The sequence below is a fragment of the Achroia grisella genome, unplaced genomic scaffold, assembly GCF_030625045.1.
Source record: "Achroia grisella isolate CSIRO2021 unplaced genomic scaffold, CSIRO_AGI_Agris_v1 utg640, whole genome shotgun sequence".
NCBI classification, from domain to species: Eukaryota; Metazoa; Arthropoda; class Insecta; order Lepidoptera; family Pyralidae; genus Achroia; species Achroia grisella.
The window spans coordinates 5,469,938-5,483,386 of record NW_026712977.1 but is presented as its reverse complement, the minus strand read 5'-3'; the positions used below and the strand labels follow the sequence as shown (position 1 = coordinate 5,483,386).

The following is a 13,449-nucleotide window of genomic DNA, read 5'->3' as shown; positions in this document are numbered from 1 at the left end:
GTAAGAACGTGCTGCATTAATGCTAATAGTTAATGCGCTATATATAGTAGACTCAATGGCGACGTACTCAATGATATCAGACTTATACATACGCACAAGATGCGATAGTTTCCGATTGTATTAAGCAAGCCATCGCCTGAATGTTTATCTTTAAAAAATGAATTTTAAAATTTACCTTGTGTCGAGGTCCGAGTCTGTTCAGATAGTTCGATATGCTCTTCATAATACTCTTTCTTCTTCTCTCTCTCGCCAGCTCGGGGTCGGAGAATGAGGGTGTAACTGGTAGCGGCATGAGCGGTGGTGCCGGCCGTGGTGGAGGAGGCGGATATTGTTGGAGTGGAGGCGGTGGAGGCAGAGGGGGCGCACTCGGGAGAGTGGGGGGAGGTGGTACAGGTGGAGGCATATTCGAAACAGGGGAAACTCGAATGCGACGCGACGACTTCCTACCAACGCGGGGGCCACTGCCCAGCCTCTCCAGCACGAGCCTTCGAACTACCTCCGTCTGCTCGTCTCGTTCCCTTTTGATCTCCTGCACCTTATGCATAGTCTCGGGCGCAGGCGTCGGACTTACTGGCGACACTGATCCTGAACTTAGATTCAGAGACATTGACCACTCTGTATGACGGGGCGGCGATTCTATACTGTTGGAATTAGATCCTGTGAATGTCTCACTAGCTGACCTACATATGGCCGGTGAATATAGCCTCATTGACGTTGGACCAGCTGAAGAAAACGTTACAGGCGTGCTCGAATTAGAATATATATTACTAATCGTTTTTGGCGTTTCAGGTACAAGTGGGGGAGATGTGTCGTCTAGTGACATCTCGCTCTTCGTTTCCATGGACTTAGATTCAACATCCGTGTCTTTTTCGAGAGGTGGCGACATGTCGGATAAACTCAATGAGTCCATTTTAGTATCGACAGGAATAGCGTTTTCGGTTTGTTTAATATCGGCGTTATTTATTTCAGGACTTTTCGTTGCATTCTCACTGCTAGATTTTTCGCTAGATTCTTGCTCTATCGATTTCAACAGTTGCGGTGATTTAAAATCTTCTGGCACTAATGCACTATCTGTTTTGAGATCCACATCATCAACTGATTCGGTGGTTGTTGTGATAATAATGTCTTGAATATGGCTGACTTCTTGACTAATGGGCTTAAATACCGTTTCGGAGAAGCTACTCTCAATAAAATTCATTGATCGATCGTTGCTAGGAGAATACGTGTCATATTCATCATCAACAAACTCCATATAACCCTCGTTACGGGGGGTCGCGGGCGTTTCTATTGATGGGTCCTGTTCACCTTCATCAGCAAATTCAAAGTTTTCGAAAGCGTTCGAGTAGACAATGGGTTCAGGGCTAGTACGACCACACACGTGCGACGTTATTGTTGATATGTTTTTCGCATCATGTACCGTTTTCGGACCACTGAGTGTACGCGGATTTTTGCTTCTCTTTTTTTCCTCTTTGTCATCAAGTGCACAGTCGTCGAGCACAACACTCTCGGCTGCCCAATCGGAAAGCTCCGTTTCAGTAAGAGCTAGGGTGGTCGCGTCACGACACGATTCTGATGATTCCGATTCCACTGCAATTACAGTTGGTGCGGTTACAGTGCCGGAAGCCTTATCGTCTGTATCTTCTGTACCACTATTTATTAACATGAGACTGTCTAGCTGTATGAGCTCCCCGCCTTCGTCATGAACCTCAACTCTAGGTACAGACTGATTTGGTACTGTTTCTGTGTGGGACGAATCGTCCTCTGACAGTGAGTCGGACTCCAATTCCGGTTCTGGCTCTTTTTTCTCTTCTGGGATTGGTTCTTCTCGCCAATCTTTTGTGCAGAGCGGAGAGTCTCCTTTAGTAAGTAAATCAACAGGCGCATCGCCACACAGATTTTTGATAATATCAGGCATCGGTTGAGTTTTCTTTTCTTCCGTTGAAATTGAAAATTGAAAAGTGACAATCGGTTTCTGCGGTTGTATCGTTGGAGTTGGCGCGGGATGTAGCATCTTCTGAAACTCGGTGATATTGGAGCGGAAAGCTTCCAATTTGGTGTCTAGCTGGGAAGTGGAGTCCGACTTGCGAACAGCAGGTGGCGAGGGTTCACCGAGAAGGTATCGACGCTTCAGCTCTAAGGCCCTTTTGGTGGCGATTCCTCCAGCCGATCGGGTTCTACTAAGAGGGTAGTCATGTGGGGGCGGCGGCGCGGGCGGGGGTGCTTCGGTGACCAGTATAGCAGGCGGAGAAGGCGCTGGGGCACATTCCTCGCGAGCAAACTCGCTATCTGTGGACACCTCGGTCGCAGATGAAACCTCCTCCTCGCTTGACTCACTCTCATCCTCCGACTCCACCTGTTTAAAATTGTGATATACTAATGTTCTAAAAAACGAATCGAGTCAATTCTACTAATATATTTGAAGCCCTTGAATAATGTAAAAATTTTGCTCTCGACCAAAGTGATACTGAGCGCTATACAAGTGCTAGAAATGTAAGGCCCCTAGGGTGCGCTAGTCGTATTCCACACTAACTTACCGTCTGTACGCTAGATTGCAGACTATTTACCTTTTATATATCTTATACATGTGATATATACATATAAATATAGTATCAATAAAACCCACACAACAACACGGTTATTTACATAAAATTACATATATGTATAATAATATATAAATATATACAGGACTGGTGCACATATAAAACATAATACTGTTAAAAGCGGTAGCACATATGGACACTAACACAAAAATAATAACTTTACTTAAATACATAGTAAGCGCCATAAATTTTAAAATAAATTTACTGTCTCATTTCAATTGAAATTGTAATTTCACAAAAATTTACTAAAATAAAATGTTAAAAATTTTAGCACTAATGTACATATTGTTTTGTTTAAAAATTATCTCACTGTTAAATGAGACTTTACAGAAACAGTAAATTTATATAGACGGATAGTTAGTGTGGGCAAACTACACTCTTACCACGCCTTTCGCCGCCGCCCCTGTTAAGCTAGCGTGATATACATGACGCATGCGTTATGCATTAATATCACATTTTTTAATAAGAAAAGTATTTAAAATTTCAATTTTAATTTACGTAACAGTAAAATGTTTCAAGAAAAAATATGCTTTATTCCTATTGTGTATATTTATACTGTTAATTTGAATTACTTGTAATATTGTATGATTTATACACTAATTGTGTCTTAGGAATCATAATGAACTATTCGAGATGTATAATGTAATGTGGTAATATTTTATAAAGTATATATTATTTTTTTTTTAAAAAACTTTAATATTATATTTATAATTTAATTAAATTAGTTGTGTGAAGGCTATCCCAGACATAGCTTCAAATACACTAATATCTACATAGACGTGATATATAGTACGTTTCTAGGATTGAAGTTTAGTGTTTTACTCACACTGAGCTTATAGTTTTTATAGACACATATTTACGCTAATATGTATTGGAATATATCGCACATCTAGTACACTATAGGAATATTTGAAAACTATCAAATTTTTAAAATTAGACTTTGAAGTTAATGCTTTAGAGTAGTATTTTCAAAGTTTGTAATAGAAATAGAAATAATCCTTATTCGAATATACTTAATGCAAGCACTTTTTAACAGCCACATTTTTTTTTATTCTACCATTCACGAACGAAGGCTCATCAGAAGAAGCAACTTGCAGGTGGCTCTTTTAAACAAACGTTCTAAATAAATTCACATCAAGAAGACAATCAACATTGAAACCGTTATGTGCTCAATCAAAATTATTAGTTAATCTCGAATTGTATTAGTCGTGCGATAAAAGTCTTCAAATCCGTTTTAAGTTTGAAGTTACTTATGAAGCTAGCCTGAAATATAAATGATTGAAATATTTGAAGCTATTTCTGAGGTTAGACTGATATATGAATGATTGGAATAGGTAGTATGCGGGGGGCGACGACTTTGGCGGCACGCGGCGCACCTCCCTACTGCGTCGCGCGACTGTCGGCCGGTAATCGCGCGACAGCCGCACGGCTACGCGACGACGCAGCCCGATACCTCACTGCTGTCGGTCGGCGGACGCGCGTCGGCCGGAACCTCTCGCCGACGAGCTTCCCGAGCTTCGCGCATACGCGAACATGACTCGTTACCGGACGATTCCGCGCCTATGGTATGTGTTTTGTGAGAATAGTATTTTACTTATGTTTAATTTCTTAATATTCGGGTTTAATATATATAGGTATGTATTATATTTATAATATTTCATATTCTATTACTTCTAAAAATTAAATTATAATATCAATAGGTTTATTGTTTATAGGCTTAATTCATTATAAATAAAATACTATTCATTATTTATATTGTTAAACGAGTCTTAACACCAATAATTTTATGCTAAATAACACCCTAGCCGTAGTTTCCACCTCGAGCGTGAGCAAAATCGATTGTCTATAAAGGTAAATAAATACCTTAATTTACCATACCATTTATCGAGTAAGTTAAGACTATAGGATATCTAACACCACGCCACAATCCCTTCCGATCGATTTCCTGTTTAATTCAAATGGGCATAATATCGTAATCGTGTTACGAGCCGGATAACAATATAAATAATTAATAATATTTTATTTTTAAGTAACTAATATAAAAATATATTATAATTTACACATTTAAAGTACTAGAATATCTACATTTATTTAAACAATCTTAAAAAAATGTATGTATTTAAATGAATATAAACAAACAATATCAAAAATTTGTAAGATACAGCACTTCTACAAAAAGCTTTCATACTATAAATGTACAAGAGAGAAACTGTAAAAAGTCTTTTGAATGAATTTCATCATTTCAGCCGCCAAACAGTTTACTTTGTAAACTATATTTCGATTGTAAAATTACGGGGTAATCAGCATATCATCTTAACCTTCAAGAATATCAACACATGAATGGTATTACGGATGTCACATACATAAATAAAATATAATGAATTCTGGCTTGACTAATCTACGTGATACTCACCATCGTCGGAATAATCATCGTAACCGAACGAGTCGTCGGAGAAGTACATGTGCTGGTGAGGACGATGATCGGCAAGCGCGGCCGGTTCAGGTGAGAGTCGTGCCTCGTTGTCGCTATCGGCTGCGTCCGTGTACTCATCCGAACTCGACTCCTCTTCATCACTGCGAATGAATACTTATATAGTAAGTTCATGTAGAATACAATCATCCGCGAAAGATATGTCACCGTCTGTTTCGCAAAGATGTCGACAGACAGAATAAAAGCACGATATTGGCTATAATGCTAAATCATTATTTTAGGAGGCGAAACATACTCAACAAAGTGACAGTACTTTGACAGGGCACCAGTGGAGGATAATAGAATGAGCATGTCGTCAGGTCAGTCAGCCCATCGATGGTAAATTCATCAGGAATTTATCACGAATTCTTTAGAATTATAATATTAATACTATCTTAAATTGCTTGTTCGATTATAGTTAATAACTCGACATGCCAGTAGATTGCCGGCTTTTCATGGTATATAAGTACACAAGACTTATAAAAGGCTTGCAACCATATCTTTTCTTACCTGATTCCCCCAGCGCATGATGTCTCCGATGCTAGGAAATTTCTATCCGTCCATTCATCCTCATCGATCTCCCGGGCTCCGCTGTCGGATAGCTCGAGGCTGATACGTTCTGGTGTCGGAGTGGGTATTTCGCTTCGAGTTTGGGAAGGCGCTGTTAGGGCTGCTGCTGCAGCCACAGCGTCGGGAACGCTGACACCAGAATGTCTCAAGCATACCAGACGACTACCGTATCGTTCCATCGTGTAATTCCTGTAAGTGAAAATAAAGCTAGTTAATATAATTACGTGGTATATTATGTGGTACATTTAATTACATATACTATTAATAGTTTAATTACATATACTCTTAGATCTCATTTAAAGTGTTTCATTAGAACATTTCCTGCTTATTTAAATAAAGAGACGTAAAAATATTATTATAGAAATCCAAACTCATTGCAAATAACTAGTTTATGCAATCGATTATAGAACGTAGTGAAATATTTTTGAAATATTATATTGTTATAGACGAAATAAAAGCTAGCTCTCCATATTAACTTTGAATTTCAGTCCTGACATGCACTTACCCTGGTCGCAGTACCGTTTTACAGACAGCACACCTGAAGCAGGCTCTATGCAAATGCAGGCCATCTGCGGTAACACCCTCAGCTGCAAACACTCTGGTACCGCATGCAGCACATTGCATACCGGCAAATGCGGGTCCTCGCCAACTTTTCTTACACTACAAGAACATAACCCTTCAGATTTATCGAATTATTATTGAACACTATAAAGTAAATGATTAAAAGTAAGTAATTTTAATTTACGAACATAAACAGAAAAACAAGCTTTTAAATTGTAACAGCAATAAAATATCCGTAGCTTTTCAATAATATCATTATAATAATAAAAAATAATGCTTTTATTTGAATATGTTAAAACAATAAGGAGATATGAATGTCCTAAATTAGTTGTATACGTGCCTCTTCCTTGGGTTGAGCTTTCGTATCCGGTTCGTCCTTTTTAACAAACTTGGTTGCAAGGTTAGCCACCTGCAAGAGATTCAAAGACACTGCATCATTATGTCTAGCTTTGTACCTTGTCACAGTAATAATTTAATAGTAAAATTTAGAAATTTCAATAAAACTAGTACGACGTAATGACTATAATGTAGGTATGTATTTTTTCATGTTATTTTGAAAATTAAAAACGATTTCGTCGTTATTGTAAATAAATAACGTATTCGTTCACTTTATTGTTTCTCATCCGATTACACTTGATTTAGGATCACATATTTTGGAAATAAGACATATATCTTTTATTTATTACTAACATAAGTAAAAAGTTAAGATTTCTGTATTTTAAAATTCTTTTAGTTTTGGATACCCCATTTCATTTTAATGTTCCTTCTTAGGAAGCCTATATATCTTTGCACTGTTTTACGATATTTTTTACTTATTTAAATAAATAATTAATATTGAATATATAATAAAAACAACAATTTTCATTGTTACTTCGCTACTATGTATTGTAATGCTTATAAATTTTTATAACTATTAATAAATACATTCCACAATAGTTGGCGCTATTAAAAATTTCATAGTGGACCACATCATGAAATGTTACCATGGTCACCTAATTTGTAATATGATCAATTCTCGATTTGATTACAATATACACATATTTATAAACAAATCAGCATGTTGCAAGCATTATTTATAATAGTTTCTTCATGTTAATTAGATAAGTGTCAGACCTTTTTGGTACCATGATCCGGCCGACCCGAGTCACGTAACTTTTGGCCGAGCTTGTTCAGGGTTTCGTCTATTTCGCCCCATTTTTCTTCGTTCTCACCCTCTTTCAGGCGCCTTTGACGACCCAGGAACTATAATATAAAAACCAAATAAAAATACCCATGATTATTCTGTTAAGATCAATAAAGTGTTAACTCCTTTTTTACATTATTTATAAAAGATTTTGGTATATTTTTTTTGTTCTAAGAGTGTACTAAATTTTAACCATATGTTAGCCCACTATTAAACTAAACACTAATAATTATTAGAAATCTGATTTGTGCAGAATTTAATTGTTATATTTTAAGTTACTAAATTGGAACTCGAAATTCTCAGAGAAGTGTTTTAAAAGATAATAACATCACAATATATATAAGAGAAACTATTTTATTGTAATTTTTTTTTGAGATATTTTTTTTTGCTTAATTTTACTTTGGATAAGTGAAGATAACTTTAGACACGGTGATTGTTACAAACCTGTTCCCTGTCCCACTTGGGTACTTTTTCAGCGGTCTTGGGTTCGGGCCTGCCAAGCCTGTTCTCCATGATCTTTCTCTCTATCTCCTTCACATTCCAGTCGTCCCGCTCAATTTTCCCTACAGATCTCATCAAGTCCTTTGGCTTAGACGACCGTGGTGCTGCTGCCGTGGGTGCAGTAGTGCCTGATAACTCCGCAGCCAGCTTCGCTACACGTGCGCCTCCACTGCCACCAGTTCGTCCTCCGCCCCCCACAATCCTACCCTCCTCCTAAACACCAAAAAATAAGATTAGTTACACATAAAAAAAAATTAAATCACGTGGAGTTCAAGCGCGTGACTTTTTAAACTTAAGAAGCATTTGTACACTATTTACATTTCCACGACTTGGTGCTTCCAACCAGGACAATATACAGCTTTGCTCAAATCACACGTGTTATGTCACACATTATTGTAAAATAAAAGTTGGTCTTGATCTTTTTGTTTATTAAGAAAGTAAATGTTAATCAAACAGAGTGAATTACAAATAAAACAAAAAATAATAATGTGTCAGTTAATTCGGATAGATATTAAGTTTTAATTCATGCACACACGAAATCTTTATTAAATAGATGATAGTCCACAGAGACGACGAATCTGTTAACATTAAACCGTGCATTACAATCACACATCGATATTGTACTATCGGCCCAAGGTCATCAACCCGAGGGCTGGCCCGAAGAGAGCAAACGTTAGTGCATGCAACACACTACGTCAATCGCATCTCACGTAGTGTTGCAACTGCTTCTCGAGTTTGCGAACGCGCTCGCCAAAGTGCGGCGCGCTCGCACGGTACTGTTGTAGCCCATAGTCATTCTCGAGGTCAGCTGAAGGCACAAAGTCTGGCCTCGGCTCGGAAGCTAACATCTGAAGGCTCTTCTCGAATCGCTGACGCATGATCTCCCGAGCTGCCTTTCTTCTACCGCCAACTTTCGGTCGTTTTGCTTCGGCGTTTTTCTTCTGCATCATATCTGACATTCTTTGCATCCTAAACGCCATGTCTCCAGAGTTTCTACGTTGCGGTGGTTCCAACTTTCGAGGCTTTTGACCTTGAATCAAATCAACTACTCGTTGCTTCCGCAGCGCCATTTCAGGGTTGCCGATAGATTCAGATCGTTTAGTCCGGTCCGGACTCGGAGTGTCACGTCTTTTGCCTTCTATTATTTCAGCCATACGTTGCATTCTCAATGCCATCTCAGGGTTGCCAACCGATCCAGATCTTGCTGTTCGAGACTCAGGACTCAAGGTATGCCTTCTTTTTTGGCCTTCGAATATTTGAGCAATACGTCTTGTATTGTGGAGATTAACCATTTCAGGAGATTCGATGGAATTCGAACGTTCATGTATTAAATGTTCAGAATGTTCAGGGCTTTGCGAGTGTCTTCGCTTATGACCGTCAATCACATCGGATAATCGCCTACCTTTCAGCGGGAGAACGCTATCTATCGAAGCATATCGCACAAACTCTTTCTTTTTAGGGCTCGCACTAGACGATTTTACAAATTCTTTCTTTTTAAATATCTTGTCATTCACCAAAGTAACATCCGTATCCACCGAATCGTTTTGAAATATATCAGAGAAGTCTGGAACTTTAATCGACGATGCATCTAATCCTTTCAATCTTCGTGGTGGTTTTATAGGTTTCTCTGTCTTTCTTTCTAGAAAATAGTGAGACAACTTGGAATCGTTTTCTTTCGGTATAACTCTAGTCCTCGTGCTACCCTGTAAGAGTTGAGCTAAAGAGTCCCTCAGTATTTTTGGGTCCGGCGACTCTTCAGGATCTAGTAGTGCCAATATCTGTTCTTGGAGATCTTTCTGCTTGTCATCACGGCTTTCCCCGTCGATTGCATCATGGCCCTCAATTAGCCGCGCTAACTGTGTAATATCATTTAGATCTAATTTTCCAATCTTTTTGCGTATGTACTCTGCTGGATCGTTACTTACTTGGGGTGTGCGGACGGAACGACGCTTCTTTCTGTAGCTCGAGTGTGATTTCTCTGTCTCGGCTGCATCTGTATAAAAATATTTATGTGGTCTATTATCATTTGATACATAATTGTAATACCTATAAAAACAATTAAATGAATTACCTATATGACGGTTTGTACGTGGCAACTTTGAAAATATTCAACCATATTGTTTAAATATTACTCTAAACAGCAATGCCTTTTATCGCTAGTACTGTGTAAATAGGAAATAGAATAGAATAGAAAATCATTTATTCAAATAAACTTACATTGAAGCACTTTTGAATAGTCATTACATTTTTTTTAATCTACCGCTCGTTCGGAAAGCTGTCTCATCACAAGAAGAACGAGCAAGAAACTTGCGTGTTGCTCTTTTAAATAATTTTATTATTACTTTACATTTTTAAGTTTAAGTGTGTGAATACAAACCACCAATTATAATTCTATTATAACTAATTCAATTAAATACTCAAAAAGAAAAAATATTGAATACATAACCAACTGGTTAAACATTTAATAAGAGGAAATCAGTCATAGTGATTAGAGCAGACCAGTCCCTACAAGCAGCACCCGTTCACGAGTATGACGGATGAGCCAGCCATCACTGCGCTCGACCATATTTTAGGGAGCCCAATGACCCGGAAAATAGAGAATAAATGGTAAAATTTGTAGTTCAAAAGATAATTATTCGAATACAATATATAACAATATGAATTTAGATAATTGAAGCCATTATCTGTATTCAATATTATAGTTAACTATGTGTAATTGCAAATTATTTGTTGTATTTCTGTTTAAATCTTAAACAACTAATTTTGATGTAAAGACTCGCTAAGATTGCATATTTAATATGCCACTTAAAAAACAATTTTTAAACAAAAATATTGAAAAATGAAACTTACATTACGTTAACGACCTCGGAGGTCTAACGATGTTGAATACTACCTACCTACTCATCAGTAGGTCACGAGTTTGATTCCTCGTACGGTACAAAATTTATATTCATGAGTATGACTGTTTGTATTCGTGTGAGGGTTTTTATATATATTATTATGTATCCATTTACAAAAAATGTATTTAAGTATTTATATCGGTTCTTCAGTACACAGCACTCTGCTTAGCTTAGGACTACTTTTTTTATTATTATCACTTGTTATATAAAAAATAATGAGGCATTATTAGAATAAGACTCACTAGAATAAACTGAAAGGGAATGATCTGCAGTATTTCGTATATGTTTTTCTTTCTGCTGATTCTGCTTAATCTGGAAAACAATGAATAAAAATTCGCCATCTACAACAGATTAATAAAAAAAATCGAGCTGTCTGGACAATATCGGCAGACAACCACATCTTTTTCACTCCAGTGAAGCCACGAATTAGTTTTAAACACTCTTAAATTATGAGTAGTGACACATGGATATTTTTGGTTACACAATATGAAATATGCATTAATAAAACCATCAAAAGGACACTTAAAATAAGTATAATAGTAAAGAAATATATTATATTTTAGTACTCCGAAATAGCAGCGTATGTAGGATAGTATGGTCATAAATAAACGCGATGGTGAATGCAGATCATCAGGTGAGACGTCACCTTATTGCTATTCCAGTAAACATATAAAAATACATACAACCTAAAATTTTCACACTTCTATCACCAACCCCTATTCTTTATTTTAATTTCATATACTGTTTAATGTTTTAAGTCAAAAATCTAAATTTCCATTCATTGATGAGGTTTAAACAATGCATAATAAATTGTATGCATTGCATAGACGGACATTTACAATGACAATATTATTCAACAACTCCGATATTTCGGTGCTGATACAAACATCCTGGTCATGGGTCAACTAGAGTTTGCATTCAATGTAAACAATTATTGCGAACAAATCTGTCTATCCATTTTCTTTCTCTTTTTCTAGGTCATCTTTTCGAAGAAAATGTAGATTTACATTTATTTGTAAGTCTACAAAAACACGAAAACTATAATAACCGTACTCTATATTGAAATTTTAGTATATGTAAGGGAACCCTGAACACAATTTATTTTGTGTCATGAAATTCCATCAAGTTTTCGACTATGGCAAACTTGAGTACAATATTGTCCTTTACTTTGATACGCTTCCTAATAAGACACGATATAGATCGCTTATAGGAACTGCTTCAGGTGCAATCTGTAGAAGTCTGCTTGCTTGTACTCTTATAAGAGCGTCAAAATAACAGGAGCTCTTAAATAATATTATCATAATAAACATCTCGTATAGATAATGTGTACCTATAGAATAAATATTTATAAACCTATAGAACATAGTTTTTTCGTCAACTGATGATGGACAGAAGCGCCAAATACCTGATCAAACACGTCTGTATGATGATGTACATGGGGTACTTCTCCTTTAAACGCGTTGTAGACTCTCCAGAGGTATGAACGGATTTTAGCGTCTGGTACGTCCCTTACAGAACCACTCGAACACAATGGAGTTATGCCTGGAATTAATTCAATGATTTACTTATAATTTTATAACAATTTACAGTATGATAATATGATACAAATAAATCATTATAAGTATAATTGTTGGCAATGGCATGTGTAAACCATAGAGAGGAAGCTTTTATCGTCAGACTCATGCTGTATGATATTTATGAGATTATGTCAATTATCTTTTACAAATATTTTGATTTTGGCTAAAGGTAGCCGTTGTTCAGAGTTATTTACGCGGGTACATATTCCAGTAACCAATCAGATTGCTTTGTGTTTCGCACTAAAGGTAAGGTAGTGAAATCACAGGTTACATGGGCATGACATAAACTCCTTAACGGCAACGCATGATTGGTACCATGGGAGTCGCATGATGCGTTAATGTCTGTTATGTTGATCATATATATGGGCGACAGTTAACAGTTACGATTGGATTGATTTGGCAATCTTGTTTGCTATTACAAATATATAAAAAATGTAGATAAGGAAATCTAAAAGAATGAATATTATAGAAATAGTACAAAAATAGTACTTGCTATGTACTCTTATTGTACTACATACTACAAAGCATGTAATTCCTCCTAGACAACCTTTGGACAAAAGAGATAATTAATAATACTTGTGAAAACAATCAGCAACAAGGTACAACACACTGCTCCATTTAAATAAGTAATTAAGTAGATCTACTTATTGTTTTTACACTTGTTAGTTACTTCATAGATATAAACTGAATCACTTAAGTAAGAAATAATACAGAATTCTAAGCTACTTAGTAATTCAGGGAATCCTATAGAGGATGTTTTGTGATAGTATAGAATATATTGTGGTATTGGTAAACTAAAATGTTCAACTTACCGAACTCGTGCTGTAGTACGTGGTAGACGGACCGTGGCGCCGTGGTAGCTGGCAGAAGATCAGGTCGATACCGACGAAGCAATGCTGCCAATGCAGGAGGACTGGCCGCTGCACGGAGTCCACCTTCAGACCATCCCACCCATGACACGAGCACTTCCTCCGATACCTCTGATTCTATCAAAATGAATTAGGTGTAAGTAGACGATCCGCGATCACTCAAAAGTCGACTACAACCTCCTTCCACGCTAAAAAGAACACCTACTAATATTAGATTT

The 13,449-nt window shown here is 36.9% G+C and overlaps 1 protein-coding gene across 5 annotated transcripts in view; it reads right to left on the bottom strand.

Annotated features, from left to right (window-relative positions):
- The window catches only part of LOC131849362 (F-actin-monooxygenase Mical), a 52,296-nt gene that overhangs the window by 8,934 nt on the left and 29,913 nt on the right, over positions 1-13,449 (bottom strand). For 2 of the 5 annotated variants that reach the window (XM_059199429.1, XM_059199431.1), the window contains exons 11-22: positions 13,175-13,348; positions 12,191-12,327; positions 11,028-11,097; positions 8,596-9,878; positions 7,829-8,098; positions 7,315-7,443; positions 6,542-6,610; positions 6,146-6,300; positions 5,581-5,829; positions 5,014-5,174; positions 4,054-4,160; positions 176-2,353 (exon numbers count right to left, since the gene is read on the bottom strand). In XM_059199429.1, the coding sequence (XP_059055412.1) occupies positions 176-2,353; positions 4,054-4,160; positions 5,014-5,174; positions 5,581-5,829; positions 6,146-6,300; positions 6,542-6,610; positions 7,315-7,443; positions 7,829-8,098; positions 8,596-9,878; positions 11,028-11,097; positions 12,191-12,327; positions 13,175-13,348 (4,982 nt within the window). The remainder of the gene's footprint in view (positions 1-175; positions 2,354-4,053; positions 4,161-5,013; positions 5,175-5,580; positions 5,830-6,145; positions 6,301-6,541; positions 6,611-7,314; positions 7,444-7,828; positions 8,099-8,595; positions 9,879-11,027; positions 11,098-12,190; positions 12,328-13,174; positions 13,349-13,449) is intronic. The other 3 variants (XM_059199432.1, XM_059199434.1, XM_059199433.1) reach the window with 2 other exon arrangements.